The 17,583-nt window shown below is 41.0% G+C and overlaps 1 protein-coding gene across 3 annotated transcripts in view; it reads right to left on the bottom strand.

The window, feature by feature from the left end:
• LOC111951922 (tau-tubulin kinase 1-like) overlaps positions 1-17,313 on the bottom strand; it is a 41,299-nt gene extending 23,986 nt beyond the window's left edge. The window contains exons 1-11 of one of the 3 annotated variants that reach the window (XM_023970273.2): positions 16,912-17,313; positions 14,792-14,950; positions 13,451-13,598; positions 12,157-12,230; positions 11,745-11,885; positions 7,561-7,665; positions 5,420-5,485; positions 5,161-5,253; positions 4,715-4,840; positions 4,252-4,409; positions 3,362-3,566 (exon numbers count right to left, since the gene is read on the bottom strand). In XM_023970273.2, coding sequence (XP_023826041.1) covers positions 3,362-3,566; positions 4,252-4,409; positions 4,715-4,840; positions 5,161-5,253; positions 5,420-5,485; positions 7,561-7,665; positions 11,745-11,885; positions 12,157-12,230; positions 13,451-13,598; positions 14,792-14,899 — 1,224 coding nt within the window. In that variant the 5' untranslated portion in view covers positions 14,900-14,950; positions 16,912-17,313. Of the gene's footprint in view, positions 1-3,361; positions 3,567-4,251; positions 4,410-4,714; positions 4,841-5,160; positions 5,254-5,419; positions 5,486-5,672; positions 5,738-7,560; positions 7,666-11,744; positions 11,889-12,156; positions 12,231-13,450; positions 13,599-14,791; positions 14,951-16,911 lie in introns of those variants that run through there. The other 2 variants (XM_023970272.2, XM_023970274.2) reach the window with 2 other exon arrangements.
• Positions 17,314-17,583: the final 270 nt, after the last annotated feature.

Raw genomic sequence — 17,583 nt, 5'->3', positions numbered from 1 at the left:
AAAAATGTCCTGTTTTAGGTCAGTTAGGATCACCACTTTATTTTAAGAATGTGAAATGTCAGAATAATAGTAGAGAGAATGATTTATTTCAGCTTTTATTTCTGTAATCACATTCCCAGTGGGTCAGAAGTTTACATACATTCAATTAGTATTTGGTAGCATTGCCTTTAAATTGTTTAACTTGGGTCAAACATTTTGGGTAGCCTTCCACAATAAGTTGGGTGAATTTCGGCCCATTCCTCCTGACATAGCTGGTGTAACTGAGTCAGGTTTGTAGGCATCTTTGCTCGCACACACTTTTTCAGTTCTGCCCACACATTTTCTATAGGATTGAGGTCAGGGCTTTGTGATGGCTACTCCAATACCTTGATTTTGTTGTCCTTAAGCCATTTTGCCACAACTTTGGAAGTATGCTTGGGGTAATTGTCCATTTCGAAGACCCATTTGCGACCAAGCTTTTAACTGCCTGACTGATGTCTTGAGATGTTGCTTCAATATATCCACATAATTTTCCTTCCTCGTGATGCCAACTATTTTGTGAAGRGCACCAATCCCTCCTGCAGCAAAGCACCCCCACAACATGATGCTGCCACCCCCATGCCTCACGGTTGGGAGGGTGTTCTTCGGCTTGCAAGCCTCCCCCTTTTTCCTCCAAACATAACGATGGTCATTATGACCAAACAGTTACATTTTGTTTCATCAGACCAGGGGACATTTCTCCAAATAGTACAATCTTTGTTCCCATGTGGAGTTGCATACCGTAGTCTGGCTTTTTTATGGCGGTTTTGGAACCGTTTTTTAGTTTAGTTTACACATCAAACATGTTTTTACTTTATTTTTTAAAGATGTCCAGAGAGGACGTTGTTTTTATAGGCAGAGGCAACTCATTCCATTCTGAGGCTCCAGTATACAAGAAAGTACCTTTCCCAGCATTACTCCTGAACCTGTATAAGCACACATCAGCAACACCTGATCTGGTGCTGTGATTGTGTGCATCCCTAACACGAGGAAAGTTGTCACGTTCTGACCTTAGTTCCTTTTTTATGTCTTTATTTTAGTTTGGTCAGGGCGTGAGTTGGGGTGGGCATTCTATGTTGTTTTTCTATGTTTTGTTCTAGTCGTTATATTTCTATGTGTTTGGCCTAGTATGGTTCTCAATCAGAGGCAGGTGTCGATCATTGTCTCTGATTGAGAATCATACTTAGGTYGCCTGTTTTCCCACTATGGGTTGTGGGTAGTTATTTTTCTGTTTAGTGTTTTTGTTTGCACCTTACAGAACTGTTCGTTTGTCGGTTTTGTTCAGTATTCAGTCTTTATTAAATTATTATGAATACGTACCACGCTGCACTTTGGTCCTCTTCCACCAACGACAACCATTACAAAAGTAATCACTTAAATATCTGGGCGCAGGACCATAAATACTCCTGTAAACCAAACCTAGTCTAATCTGGGACACCCTAGCCTCAACAGGCAGCCAGTTTAGTTCCTGAAAGCAGCTCCTGCCTATGTGAGTACGTGGACTCACCTTRAATACTACCCTGATCAACTTATTCTGGGCTATCTGGAGCTTCCCCAGTTTAGATAAGCCCCCAAACCAGGAAGTACTAGCATAGTCAAAATGGCATTGAATGAGGGCAGTAGCTAGCACTTTCATGGAGTCCTTATCAAGCAGCTTGGACTTTCTAGCCAAAAACTCAGTCCTGGCATTAACCTTCCCTAGCACCTTATTGGCCATGCTCACACCTCCCAAGTTCCATCAAGGATACATCCCAAGTAGCTAACAGAGGTTTTAGTAGTCAGCACCTCACCCCCTAACTCCACTCTGATTTCAGACAACCTACACAATTTTAGGTCTGGATCCAGTGGTTTCTTCATTGCTGAGCAGCCTTTCAGGTTATTGTCGATATAGGACTCGTTTGACTGTGGATACAGATACTTTTGTACCTGTTTCCTCCAGCATCTTCACAAGGTCCGTTGCTGTTGTTCTGGGATTGATTTGCACTTTTTGCACCAAAGTACGTTAATCTCTAGGAGACAGAACGCGTTTCCTTCCTGAGCGGTATGACGGCTACGTGGTCCCATGGTGTTTATACTGCATACTATTGTTTGTACAGATGAACGTGGTACCTTCAGGCATTTGGAAATTGCTCCCAAGGATGAACCAGACTTGTGGAGGTCTACAATTTGTTTGCCGGATTTATTTAGATTTTCTCATGATGTCAAGCAAAGAGGCACTAAGTTTGAAGGTAGGCCTTGAATACATCCACAGGTACACCTCCAATTGACTCAAATGATCAATTAGCCTATCAGAGCTTCTAAAGCCATGACATCATTTTCTGGATTTTCCCAAGCTGTTAAAGGTACAGTCAACTTAGTGTATGTAAACTTCTGCACCCATGGAAATTGTGATACAGTGAATTATAAGTGAAATAATCTGTCTGTAAACAATTGTTGGAAAAATGACTTGTGTCATGCACAAGTAGATGTCCTAACCGACTTGCCAAAACTATAGTTTGTTAACAAGAAATTTGTGGAGTGGTTGAAAAACGAGTTTTAATGACTCCAACCTAAGTGTATGTAAACTTCTGACTTCAACTGTATATCTCCTGGTCTATCTACAAGCAGGTATGTCTATATCATTGAAATGAGAATGAGACCCCATTCAAGTCAATGATGGTATAATGAGTGTACTGGCTACCATTGCGAGTGTACCCATAGGAATAAATCAGGACGTAAAAGCAGGAAGTAAAAGCAGGAAGTGGACCCATCAATATGTGTCTTGGCTAGAAGGGATCCTGATTTTTTTTGTTGCATTTTTGCTAACTCTAACCCTTTTCCTAACCTTAACCTAATTCTCCTAACCTGCTACATTAATTATCCTAACCTGCTGAATAAGTTCTCCTAACKTGCTACAAAACATAAAATCTGATGTTAATTTGACAAAAGCTGGATCCCTTCTAGCCATGACCATCAATCTGTGCTGTGATATGCTTATTCAACTCAACTGACATTACAAAAAATACATTCCATTGCATGAGCCACATAAGTTAAATGAACATTTTACATTACCATGGAAATGATTGCATCACAATACCAGGCAGCCATTGCAAGTGCACCCATGAGTTTACCAGTCAAATTGTCAGTGTTAGAGCTTGCAAGCCCATTCTATTCATTCTATTTCTATGGTCTATATCCTCTGAACGTAATAGATGGTCATTGAAAACCAACAAGAAAGTAAACTATCCCTTCTAATGTACTTCMACCGTTTTAATATATTTAAAGACTGTAAGGCAATGTTTCATAGTGCTGACAGTACCACAGTGAGATACAATGAGGACATATTAGATGGTCCCTCCTGTACCTTGCTGATGCTAATCCTGAGTTGGTTGCGGTTTAAGTCGGTGTCGTTCCACGCCTCGGCTTCCACCTGGGGAGGTGTCCCCTCACAAGGCCTGCTGGGTACTGCAGGTGGAGCGTTCTCCTGGTCACTCAGGTGCTCGTCTTGTAGAACGTCATCTGTGTTCTCCCTCGGCAGCTCCCCAGGAACCAGAGTCACGTTCACCACCCTGGGAAAACACAGAACATGGACTGATATTGACTATTTTCTTTCTTTTTTATTCATTCTTTCATTACCTGTATTTAACAAGGTAAGTTAATGAGAACATTCTCAATTATTACATTATTACATTAATGAGAGCACATTCTCTTTTACAAAATGACCAGGCGATTAATTAAATTAGTGTCGTTGTCGAAAATATCCTATATCACTTCAAATGCAAACAGTGTGTTACAAATCCTCACAGTTGCATTCTAAATCTGAATGAATTGTCACAACCCAGCATTAGACTATTTGTTCCTGATTCTTTAAGTGAATTAGGCTACAGGTAAATGGGAATTGTGTAATCTCTTGGCTGGCTAGATGTTTTCATATTTTATATTGATGTGTCCAAAATGTTTTGAAGTATGATTCCCTTTGAATTCCTTTCTGCTGTTAAATCTTGTTAATAAGTAGTGGATAGACTGTTCATCTTCATGTGGATGCGTTTTTAATGTTTTGAAGTGTGATTCCCTTTGAATTCCTTTCTGCTTTCTGCTGTTAAATCTTGTTAATAAGTAGTGGATAGACTGTTCATCTTCATGTGGATGCGTTTTTAATGTTTTGAAGTGTGATTCCCTTTTCATTTGACACAACAGTGCGTTACAAATCCACACAGTTGCATAAAGCTAAATAGCTCATTTTGATTCCCTTACCCGATCACGGCGGGAGTCTGTCGTGTGTTCTGTTGAGGTGGCGTTGACGTGCTGGTGGACAGAGGCACTCCATCCGTCCCTCCCTTCTCCCAATCAAAAGGCTCGTTCTCTGTGATGATATGTTCCTTCATACTGTTCTCAAAGACCGACATCAGCAACTGCATAGACGATCACAGGGAAAAGGTTTTCGGAAAATGTAAGTAAGGTATAAAGTTGAAATTCAACCAAACCTGCTATACAATAATAACCTTTACTTTAAGTACAAAAATGTATTTTTCTTCGGACGGTTTTTGAATAGTTTCATTACTGAAAATGAAGAGAGAGGGTATGGTATGGGAGTTAGTCTCACATTGCCACACTTCCATGTCTTGTTCACTCTGCTATTGAAATGAACGCCAGAAAAACAAGGTTGAATGGGGGATAAATAATTTGAATGCACGTGCAGGGAGTGAACAGTAGGTACCTGGTAATCTGGTTTGGTGAAGTAGTCAAGGCCTAAAACATGATCCAGGAAGATGTAAAACTCAGAAGGCATGTGTTTGAGCAGCATTCTGTGGTCGTAGCGCTCTTTAATCTGACCCACTTGCTCCTGGTAACAAACAAGAGATACAGTAGAAAGTATTAGATACCAGTTGAGCCCAGCAGACACCAGTAGACACTCGTAACCATTCTCTACTGCAGGGTTTCTTCATCCTGGTCCTGGAGACCCAAAGGGTGCACATTGTTATTTTTGCCCTAGCGCTACACACCTGATTCCACTAGTGAAAGGTTTGATGATGAGTTGATTAGTGGAATCAGGTGTGTAGCGCTAGGGCAAAAATAACAATGTGCAATTCTTCGGGTCCCCTAGACCAGGACTGATATTGGGAATTGTAATAATTATAATAGCAACAGTAGATAGTAGCTCACCTTATCTTTAATTTTTCTCCATGGTAACTGACCGACTGCAAACTCTACCAACATGTAAAATAGCGACCATAGATCGTCATGGCGACCCATTTCCTGAGAAGGTAAAAAATTTATTAATCAGATAATAATTTTCATGATTTACTGGAGTACATACACAACASCTATTTTAGATTTCCTGACAAACTGATGTAACACAAAACCCCCAGGTTGGAATTAATTTGTAGTGCATTTAAGTTTTTCACCCCAAAAAGACACTTACTTTGTTTTTATGAGCATTTACTGACGCATAACGAACAGTTCCCCGAAATCCCGCCACAGTTCTGGGCTGGAAAATAAAATGCGGTAAGTTCTTTTCAGGACGAAACCTGAAACATAATTTCCCACAGACAACTAGAAAGAAAACGATTGATGGAACTAAAGTACTTAAATGAAAACCTAAAACGAGACGAGAAAGGATATGGAAAATATCTCAGACAGGGAGAGATAATAAAAACGTAAATGGGATCAAGCACCTTACTGATGAGACGGATCACAAGCATGCGCTTCGAACAGAAAAGCCCAAAAAGGAACAGCAAAACTGCAAAAAATAAAACCACACAGGTGAATAAGGAACAGCATCACATGGCAGCATAACATCTGTAAAAACCTTAAAGGAAAAATCAACTTAAAACTATCTTTTAGTATTTTTTCATTAGTCCACTGTTGATACAGTCCCAAAATGTTTTGCATGTGTCTTGGGGACTGCATCAACAGTGGCCTAATGAAAAAAAATACCAAAAGATAGTTGCGAGTAGATTTGTCCTTTAACATCAACGCTATGTGAACATATAACAAGGCAATTTCCAAATAAATGATGCATTAATTAACGTTAACAAACTATTAACTAATGAATTTACAAAGCTTAAGGCATAACTTAAATGTACCATAATCAGATGACATCATCTTCTTGGACATCTTCCTAATGTTTCTAGTTTCTAATTGTCATTGGCATCTCTGATACAATAACTGGAAACTGGGCATGTGCACCACCATTTTGATAGTAACACCCATTCCATTCTGAAGGAAGTCCCAGGAATAGTGCCTCAGAAACTGCATGTTAGAATTTACAACAGTGTGTTTGTGTGTGCGTGCGTGCGTGTGTGCATGTGTGTGCGTGAGTGTGCGTGTGTGTGTGTGTTGTCCCGTCGCTGTTCTATATCTGCAGTACAGGCCTGCCTATCTAATCGATGACTGGAGGCTGAGTCAGCAAGAAGAAAAACAGAAAGAATCTCCCCTGTTGCCCAGGCTAGCCAACTGTATATTAGCCTGTATCAGGCTAGTCAACCGTATATTAGCCCGTACCAGGCTAGCCAACTGTATATTAGCCCGTATCAGGCTAGCCAGCTGTATATTAGCCCGTATCAGGCTAGCCAACCGTATATTAGCACGTACCAGGCTAGCCAACTGTATATTAGCCCGTATCAAGCTAGCCAGCTGTATATTAGCCCGTATCAGGCTAGCCAGCTGTATACAGGCTGATACAGGCTAGACAACTGTATATTAGCCCGTATCAGGCTAGCCAGCTGTATATTAGCCCGTATCAGGCTAGACAACTGTATATTAGCCCGTATCAGGCTAGACAACTGTATATTAGCCTGTATCAGGCTAGACAACCGTATATTAGCCTGCATCAGGCTAGCCATCTGTATATTAGCCTGCATCTTGTTTGCCAACTGTCAGTGGTGGGAAAAGTACCCAATTGTCATACTTGAGTAAACGTAAAGATATGTTAACAGAAAATGACTGAAGTAAAAGTGAAAGTCACCCAGTAAAAAACGACTTGAGTAAAAGTCTAAAAGTATTTGGTTTTAAATATACTTAAGTATCAAAAGTAAAAGTATAAATKATTTCAAATTCCTTATATTAGGCAAAGCATACGGCCACATTTTCTAGTTTTTATTTATTTATGGATAGTCAGGGGCACGTTCCAACTATCAGACATAATTTACAAACGAAGCATGTGTTTAGTGCGTCCACCATATCAGACGCAGTAGGGATGACCAGGGATGTTCTCTTAATAAGTTTGAATTAGACCATTTTCTGTCCTGCTAAACACTCAAAATGTAACGAGTACTTTAGGMTGTCAGGGAAAATATATGGAGTAAAAAGATCATAATTTTCTTTAMGAATGTAGTGAAGTAAAAGTAGTCAATTTTTTTTATAATAAAGTAAAGTACAGATACCCRAAAAAATGACTTAAGTAGTACTTTAAAGTAATTTTACTTAAGTACTTTACAACACTGCCAACTGTATATTAGCCTATATAATATTATATATATTGTTGTTAGAATGATTCAATAGCTTTGAATATTAACATACCGTAATACATGACATTAACAAAATCCTTCCATGGCTACTTACCGGTCGAACCTCCCCGGTAGTGTTGGTGTACTGGCGAGCCAGGCCAAAGTCTAACATGAAGCACTTTCTATAGGTGGAGGGGAGTCGACCCATAGCAAAGTTAGACTGGGAAAACAACAGAGAAACAGATTGAGTTGAGGACATCACAGGAATATCAACAGGTGAAGCCCAAAGCAGTGTTTCCCCCTATCATTGTATAGACGTGAGACTAGCTTTTGCCCAGCACCTAAACAAATTAGACTTCTATTGGTTTTAATTGACAATATTGGCGCCAATAAGGCCTAGATGTTACGTTGAGGCTCACTAACCCAAAATACTATCCATTTTTGAGCACACAGACTGAGATCAACATGGTCTCTCTTACGGCTGCTTAATTAATCAAATTCCGATCCAAATTTAAATATTTATGTGCAATATCCATATCGCAAGAGATCCATATCGCAAGAGATCCATATCGCAAGAGATCCATATCGCAAGAGATCCATATCGCAAGAGATCCATATCGCAAGAGATCCATATCGCATGCAATATTTTGAAATGCTACCCAGCTGCGTATGACATCCGTTTTTTTAATAGTTTTACTTCGTTTTTTTTCTACTCTCGCGGCTGCTTCCCACACACACTGTCACGTTCCTGACCTGTTTTCTCTTATTTTTGTATGTGTTTAGTTGGTCAGGGCGTGAGTTGGGGTGGGCATTCTATGTTATGTGTTTCTATGTTGGTTATTGGGTTGCCTGATATGGTTCTCAATTAGAGGCAGGTGTTTTACGTTTCCTCTGATTGAGAACCATATTAAGGTAGGTTGTTTCACATTGTTTGTTGTGGGTGGTTGTCTCCTGTGTCTGTATGTTTACCACACGGGACTGTTTCGTTTTGTCGTTCGTGTATGTAGTCTGTTCCTGTTCGTGCGTTCTTCGTTTATTTGTGAGCAATCAAGTCCAGGTCTGTCTACATCGTTTATTTGTTTTGTAGTTTGTTTAAGTGTTTTCGTGTTTCGACTTTACTTTAATAAACTGCATTATGTCTTCACAACACGCTGCGCTTTGGTCCAATCCCTACTCCCCGCTGATAGATAGAAGGAGGAGAACAGTCGTTACACACACCAGGCCCCGCTCCCCTATCACAGTTCCTCCTCCCCGCTGATAGATTCACTATAAGTTCCAATGCTATTCTGTTAGGTCAAACAGATTGTTCCAAACAAAAACGATGCTGCTTTCCATTTTTCTTATTAATATAAATCATTCTACATTTCTAACAGTTCACCAAAGTGTTTTGATCTACTGTATATTGCGATACCAATTGCAATCACAATATTTTGTAAAACAAATGTAATCGCAATTCGATATTTTGCCGATATTATGCAGTCCTAGTCTCTCTTTCTCCGTCTCTCTTACACACTTCCATCTGTCTCGCTCTGTCTCACCCCCACTCGCTCTCTCACTCTCTTTCGTTCTCTCTATCTCACCACCATTCTTTCTACCCCTTACAATGCATTGTAACCACACATCATAATGCCTTATACCTGCAGGCATTAAGTTACAGTTTTTCTCAATTGCTAAAACACTAAAACCCATTGGCTGAACAAAGTTCTCAGTTGCCTGGACTCATTCAGCTAATTATGCAGTCTGTTGTCAATACCTTAAACCATTTCACATGGTAAAACACAATTTGCAGATCTCACTTAGACTTTTCAGCAAAACTCTAAACACATTCTCATTCTCAAAACACATTCTGCACTCTAATGCACATGTCATCCATACTGCTAAACACAAGTGGCAACAATCAAATACAAATAGAGAACACATGTCATTGATTGAACACAACCACTCAAAATTGATTTAACCTGTTTCAAATGATGCGACACAACCAATATAAGCCAGTTCAGAGAGCAAACAGGTTGTTGAAGGTGGGAAGGAGAAAGTCTGAGAATGGATAGAAGAAACAATGTGAGAGGACGAGGACGATTGCGTATGCGAGGTGGGCAACGAGGAGGAAGAGGAGGAGGGCAAGAAAGAGGAAGAGGAGGACAAAGACTGGAAATATCTGATGAAATTCGAGCAACAGTTATAGACCATGTTCTTGTCCATGGACTGACAATGAGGGAAGCAGGACTTAGAGTGCAACCCAATTTGAGCCGATTTTCTGTGTCCACCATAGTAAGGACATTCAGAGAAGAGAACAGGTACAGTATACTACTGTATTTTTGTAATTGCAAATTTACTGTACRACACTATATGCAGCTGTTTCAATAGACATTTGTAAAGTTAATCACTGTATGTATTSTACTGCATGAATATGTTTTGTAACTGCACAACTACTTTTTGTAGAATTGCAAGGCTGCCTCATGCAGGTGGAAGGACAGCTGTATTCACTCGGGAGCAAGAGGCCGTTATAGTTGGCATGGTCCTTCAAGATAATGCAATACGACTCAGAGAAATCCAGGAACGAGTGATACAAGACAACACACACTTCCAGGGAATCGACAATGTGAGCATTTCCACAATTGACCGTGTCCTCCATCGTAACAGGATGCGAATGAAACAAGTATACAGAGTACCTTTTGAGCGCAACTCACCAAGGGTGAAAGAACTGCGAGGTCAGTATGTGCAAGTGTACATTCAGAAACATTTACTGTAATCCAGATTGTCTACAGTACTAACACATACTATGTGAATGACATTACTCTTCAGTACATACAATGTATGTGAATCAGAAGCCTAATTGTACTCTACAGTATAGCACTGTCTCTGTACGACTTACAAAATCCTACATACAGTATATTGTATTTCTACACAGACAATATTTGACTTGGAATCCTTGGACAGACCCCATGAGTTCATCTTTGTCAATGAAGCAGGCTTCAATCTAACAAAGAGGAGAAGGAGAGGCCGAAACATGATTGGACAGCGGGCCATTGTTGAAGTCCCTGGTCATGACGGTGGCAATGTCACAATCTGTGCTGCTATCAACAACCATGGTGTTCTACATCACCATGTTATACTCGGGCCATATAAACCCAGCACCTTCTAAGATTTATTGCCATCTAAGAGATATTTTATTTGAGCAGCAGGTTCAAGAGCAGCAGGGTCAAGAGCTAAATGAGAATCCCATTCCCACCTATGTGATAGTGTGGGACAATGTCAGTTTCCACCGAGCTGCTCAGGTAAGGGAATGGTTTAACATCAATGGGCAGTTTATGAACTTGTACCTCCCTCCATATTCGCCTTTCTGAATCCGATTGAGGAGTTTTTCTCTCTGAGAATGGAAAGTGTATGATAGACAACCCTACACAGAGTAAATCTGCTGCAAGCCTGGATTTAGCCTGTGGTGATATAGTGAGGAATCATGTCGGGCTGGATACGGCACACAAGAGGCTTCTTCCCTGTTGCCTCAGGAGGGAGAATTGCTTGTGATGTCGACGAAGTGCTCTTGGCCTGACCCAGCCCAAAGACAGAAGAAGCACATTGATCACATGTTTACTCCTTTGATTTTTGTCCCTTTTAGTATTGTATACTGTAGTACAGTGCATTGTAGGCTGTATACTGTACAATGGACAAATTGTATGGCCCTGAAAATTGTGCTTTACATTTATTAACAGTACTGACTGCTCAATAGATTTTGACTGGTTGCAGGTTCATATCAACAAAAAAACAAGAATTACAGTATCACAGAGACAAAGACAAGTTTGTGAGATGTAGGGTACTGTACTGTAAAAATAGGGTACAAGGAGGAGGGAAGAACAAAAAACAAAATGGCAAAGAGCAACCAGAGTAGTAATTTCTGATCAAGTTTGAGCTACTATTGATAGAACATGTTTTCGTTCATCAAAAGACAATGACGGAAAAATATGAATATTTTTTTAGATTAAAATTGTACTACTCCCTGAGAATTGTATGTTTTGAACAATGTTTTTTCTATTTTTTGGTGTATTGTTTAACTGACTGCTTGAGAGTGATATCATTTTGATCACTTTGTTTATGATTTGAGAGCAGTGTTTGATTTTGAACACAGGTAAAACTGTTTTGAGGCGAATGTTTCATTTTGCGAGAGGAGTCAGAGGTTATGTAAATAGTGCTTGAAGATGAGGTTTTGTGTTTAATATTTTCAGGAAATGGAGCAAGGTTTCAGAAATTGTGTTTTAGCAATTGAGAAAAACTGTAATAGTTACTGAGAACACCACCTACAGGCTTGATGTCTCTGTGCAGGAAGCCCACAGAGTGGATGGCCTCTATGGACTCCAGAATCTGTTTGCCCAGGCGTAGCGTGGTGCTCATGGTGAAGGTGCCGCGAGGCTGACTCCTCCTCAGGTCTGCTAGGTTTCTCCCCTGCTGGGGGGGGCGAATGGGTAGGGAAAGAGTGGGGGAGAGGGCGGGGAGGAGAGGGAGAGCGATGGGGAGAGGGTTGGGGGAGAGAGGGAAATGGGGAGTGGGAGGGAGGTTAGGGGAGGGAGAGATAAGGGAGAGGGGATAGAGGGGGAGAGAGGGAAAGGGGGAAGAGAGAGGGAGAGAGAGATAATTATTGTTTTCTACTTATTTGTAGCCTTGGCTGTGATTCTCTCTACCTAAGGCAATTCTATCAGACTATTTTGATGGTTACCTGAAGTTGCATGACCACATAGTTAAACTTCTCGTTCCTTCCACATCCGATGAATTTACAGACATGATTTTTTCCTGTGATCGAATGGAGAGGTTAGTGTCAATGTTACAATACAGTCAGTATAACATTAGCTATCTATAAATCTACTTGTACCATCACAGTTAAACAACTGATTCAGTTGGATGTTACACCAACCCTTGTAATGATCCCAAAACATTTTGCATCATTGTTAGAKGAATTGGGATCAGATTGCTTTCCTAGGACCTGATACATTCAGAATGTGGTATCTTCCTATATGAATGAGGCATTTATCAGAGATTTAAACATATTAAAAGTCATGTAGTCCCTAGATTTAGTCATACAATACAATTAGGGCATGCTAACWTCAGGCAAGTAATTTCCAATGACCTTAGTTTTTTTAGGTTGATTTGCATTTCAATAACAGTAGTAAGAGAACATTCAGGGTATTTCCCCAAGTCATTTGAAGAAGGGTGCTCACTAACAGAAGCACAGCCAGGCAGACACACACTCACACAGTTTCATGCTCATTAACAATCCTCCCTGCCAGCAGTCACACTTCTGTATCTGTTCCTGGGGCTATAGACCAGAACAAGCCACAGAAATACCCCAAAATAAATGCTGCCTAAGAGATTAGAATCTCTGCATATTTCAACACAATATGCTCATGCTCAGGTGGATTGGGGCAAGCTGTTTCTTCTGGGATTCCAACAATGTGAAACACTCAATTCCAAAATATAATTTTGCACAAAGCAGTATAAACCCCAGTGCAACAGACATGTCAACCGATTGACTATCCAACTCATCCAACCCCTGAGCAAAACAAACAATCACCACACCTTCAACCTTGTCCAGACAGATGCCAATAACACTAATCAAATAGCTAGACAGACGAGCGTTTACCTCACTTCACTGTAGACCATAGATAGACAACTMAATTAACCTCGCCATGCTTATTCATGTACAAGGTGATGTTGTCATTGATTGATCGTGTCCTTAGTGATCCCTATCCCTCCTTGATAGATGCCTGCCCTTAACTTGCACTTTCTATCTATTTCAGAACAGGAGAGTGGAATTCCATCACAGAGGGCTATATACAGTATAGTGCAGGAGGAGGGAAAGACTGGCAAAGGCGGTCCCAGGAACTGAACGCACAACCTTTGGGGTTTTAATAGGTGCTTTGTATGGGTAGCGTTACAGGTGTGTGTGCATGTGTGTATATGTGTGTGTGTGTGTGTGTGTGTGTGTGATACTGCTCAACCACAAAGGCCCTTACCTTGCAGTTTCTTGAGGACGGCCACCTCCATCTTGAGAACCTGTTTAGGCTGCTGGGCTGACTCTACCTTCAGAGCCACATTCTCCCTGGTCAGCAGGTCCAATGCTTCATAGATCTCCCCAAAACCTCCCCCACCAATCTTCTTCAGCTGGAAATGGTGGCAGAGAAGAATAAACACTGTAAAAAACTGAGCAATGTGGATGTCTGCTAATTATGGTTTGCTGCCTGTTCTTTAAAGTGAACATTTAAAAAATGCTAGTTCTCAACTAGCCTGGTCCCAAAACTGTTTGGGCTGTCTTGCTAACTCTTATAATCATTGTCACACCTAGCACTAGGCAGGTTTCCATTGACCCAGGTTTATTCTACTAAACAGTTTTATTGTAATGTGTAATGGAAAGGCAGGCAGATATAGCAGAAATGTTCTAAAGATCGATAACATTTTTATCCATTTGACAGGGATCGATTTAACATTTTTGTCTAACTTTCTTTATTGCGACAAATGGTGGTGGAAACACCTGCATCGAATAAATGACTGCCAAATACTTTTGAAGATACACAGGGCACGTGATGACATTGTGTAACTATAAAACTCCACTCCACATTTCATGCTAAATGCCTGCTGCTTGCTAAATCTATTTTGTCAACAATAAAAAATAATGCTTCTTTGCAGGACAAGAATGTCCTGACTTTTAAGAATGTCTGAATTGCTTCACCTTGCTTTTCTGGTTGGCTGGCAAGTTTCACCATCCAATTATTTCAGATGTACAGGAGTGCAAGTTTCACCATGACACAGAGAATTATTAGAATATGGCAAATATTAGTCAATTATTGCAATCTGGCCATGCCGTCTTTCACGGGCTACCTGAGACAAGAATCAGATAGGTGGGAGGGTATACAGGCTGTCGACAATTTATTAATAAGCAATTTGCCTAAATGGGTAATGGAAACACTTCAACCACTCATTTGTTTTGACACTGTAGGTTTTTGCGAAAAATGGTTTTATTGTTTGTTGGTGTGACATCATTACGCGCAGATGTTTTTATTGACAAAATATAATTACATGTAAACGGACCCTAGCAGACAATTGTCACATCTAATGTATATGGAACATTGTAAATGCCGACAAAACTGGACAAGTTAATGGAAACATACTGACCGTKCGATTTGGCAAGAGAGCACCAACAGCTCTGTGACCAGGCTAGTTCACATCAGGGTAAGGAATATTCCAAATCAGGGGTTCTCAACTAATTTAATTTCAATCAATTACTCAATTATTCAACCAATCACCCCGCTGAGACTCAATTACATGGTCAAAATGGCACTGAAGATAAATAAACTCACCACTTTCCATCGGTCCTTTACCATGCAGTTGGGAGACAGGATGTCCACCTGCTCCCCCGCTCCGTTCATGTTTTCGTCGGGCTGGGCGACCGTCCCTACACACTGCATTGGTCGGCCAGACAGAGGCACAGCAGCTCCCAACTTGATTCAGCCATTTACCTGGGAAGAAAAACACACTAATGTAGGCTACAAACCCCTTGTAAACTGGAGACATCTCACTCACCTCTGAACCCCAAATGTGTCTATGGGCTAATAAGTAAACAAGCTACACGGACAGCACCGTGGCCCGCGTTCAAAACAAATGTGTTGGTCGCAGATTTAGCACCAGGGACAGCAACAGTTAGAGCTAAAACGTGTGATTGCGTGCAAATCACACGTTCGCTGCAAACGGAATCCATAGGCACAGGTGCGACAGAAGCTCTTTTCAGCACATTGGACAGCGCCACTCATTACAGCACCGTGCAGGCCAAAAATAGCGCCACAGACCCCCTAATTTCACACACCTGCTGGCATTCCCTAAGATTGCYCTGCCTGCCAGACACCACACCTATTAGAACAGCTGGGGTCAAGGCATTCTCAAATCAAATGCAGAAGCATGAGAGAACATGCTGAGCCTCACACCAGTGTGGAAGCTTCCCACTGCCCTAGACAATGTGCGGAAGATACCCTCAATGCAACAATACATGCAAGTCTGAAGAACAAGCAGGCAGATGCAGGCAGATTCTGCAAATCTTCTCAAAGATGTCAGAGGAATGGAGTGTAAAGTAAGAAAGCAATATACAGGTTAATTAACTCTGTCATGTAATTAATTCCAGGTTCAATAATGCCAATTCACACTTAGTTGATTACAGTAAAGTACATAAAAAATAATTAAGTTTACCTGGCAGACATTTTTTTTTTTAATTGATCTCCCTTTTCTACTCCCAGGTTTTAGCAACCTGCATTAGGGACTTTGGATTGAACAACTCCAATACCACACACCCAGATTTGGAAAAACCCTTTTAGTAGGCATATATTTGAGTTATGTCTTTACATTCTTCAAAATCTGTAACTAACCAAAATCAACACACAAAAAAGACAGAGCGGTCAATTGTAACAATTATGATATTTGTGGGTTCGATTCCCGAAAATGTATGGATTCACTCACTGCTGTAGGTCGATCTGGATAACAGCGTCTGCTAAACGACTATTAGGAAAGGGTGTAGCCTACCATTTCAGTAGCCCACTGCACTTATCTGAGGTTGGGCCTATGCATTGCCATTTGCGCTCTCACCTTACTGCTACAACAGGGAGGGACTCGTTCTGTTTCTAATATGCTTTCCTTAGATATAACTCCATAAGGCACAACCTCTTCATCGCAACTAACAGCAGTCCCCGGGCACAGAAGCTCTACTATCATTCTCCTCCTACTGTTACATTTTCTCCGCACTGCAGTTTCAGTGCTCCCTCAACGGGTAGGCAACCATTCGAGCGTCAGGCGGCGCGCACAGTCCATCCAGAGTAGGCTTGACGTTTTCCAAGAATTCACCATTGCACACATTCACCAATTGCACTGCGCCCTTGGCCCAATGGGCATGTTGTGTAGCTTTACTCTGCCCCTAAAAAATATTTCGGGAATCACCTAATTGACCAATATCWCACATTTCAACCGCGATACAACATTCCACTGCATGGGAAGGGCGCAAGTGGCACTACGGGAAATGTCGTTTACAATCGGGAAAGCCCACGCAAAGGAACCCGATTAGATGCTTGTAAAAGACTACATCTCCCGTTGTAATTGAATCAAATCCCTGACGTAAGTCTGCATTATGGTGAATTTTTATAAATTATTAATGATTATTGTTATATAGATGTAAAATAAACGAATTGTCATGTTTAAACTCTTGACATCATCTGGCAACGTTGCCAATAATTGTGTTGTAGATTGCTAATCATCTATTCCAGATTTCTTTCTTCTCTAGAAACAGCAAAGGGGCGTTTGCTATCCCAAGTTATCATAGCAAAGCGAGCGACCGTGTATCAGCATTATTATAGCCAAGGTGCCAATGCCTTTGAATGTGCTTTATGTCCYCAATATCATCTACGTCAATTCAACAAAGAGAAAAACATTGCATCCAGACCTTATCTTCTGACGTCGGTGTAAGGCCTCGGTACGCGAGGAATTTGAGAGGTGCATAATTTCTTGAGCGAGGTCGTGGTAAAGACATAGGCTATGTGTCGGTTATCGTTGCACCAGTCTCCCCGTTATCCGCTTCGTTCTACTCCTCTGAATCAGGGTTTCCACTAGTTACCACAGCCCAAAAGTCTGGCTGTAGACGTATCGTAAAAATGCATGATATTGTTGTTGCTTTTTGGTCTTAATTTAAGGTTAGGGTTAGGCATACGGTTAGCAGTGTGGTTAAGGTTGGGGAATTAGGTTTAAAATCAGATTTTAAGCATATAAATGGTAGAAATGGGCGGGATTTATGACTTTGTGGCTGTGGTAACTACTGGCGACTCTGAATCAGCATCACCGAGATACTCCCAGTATGCAACGCGCTAGGTCRTGCGTGATCATGGATGGTTGTTGCGTGGCAACGTGATGAGCAGCGCTCGAGAAGCGCCTATTGAGGAATGACAAATGTGCCAGGAGTGGTAGTTTCAGTAGCAGTACCAAATTAACAGTGTGTCTGCCATAGCGTAGGCTATTAGGGCAATGCACAAATGCACAATAATCTCACACTGAATCCCCCATGGCCTCTTTTGTGGATATTTAATTTTACGCACAAGAGGGCACTGTTTTCCCACAGATA

This window comes from Salvelinus sp. IW2-2015, linkage group LG25 (assembly GCF_002910315.2).
Source record: "Salvelinus sp. IW2-2015 linkage group LG25, ASM291031v2, whole genome shotgun sequence".
Taxonomy (NCBI): domain Eukaryota; kingdom Metazoa; phylum Chordata; class Actinopteri; order Salmoniformes; family Salmonidae; genus Salvelinus; species Salvelinus sp. IW2-2015.
This window is presented reverse-complemented; position numbering and strand designations above follow the sequence as displayed.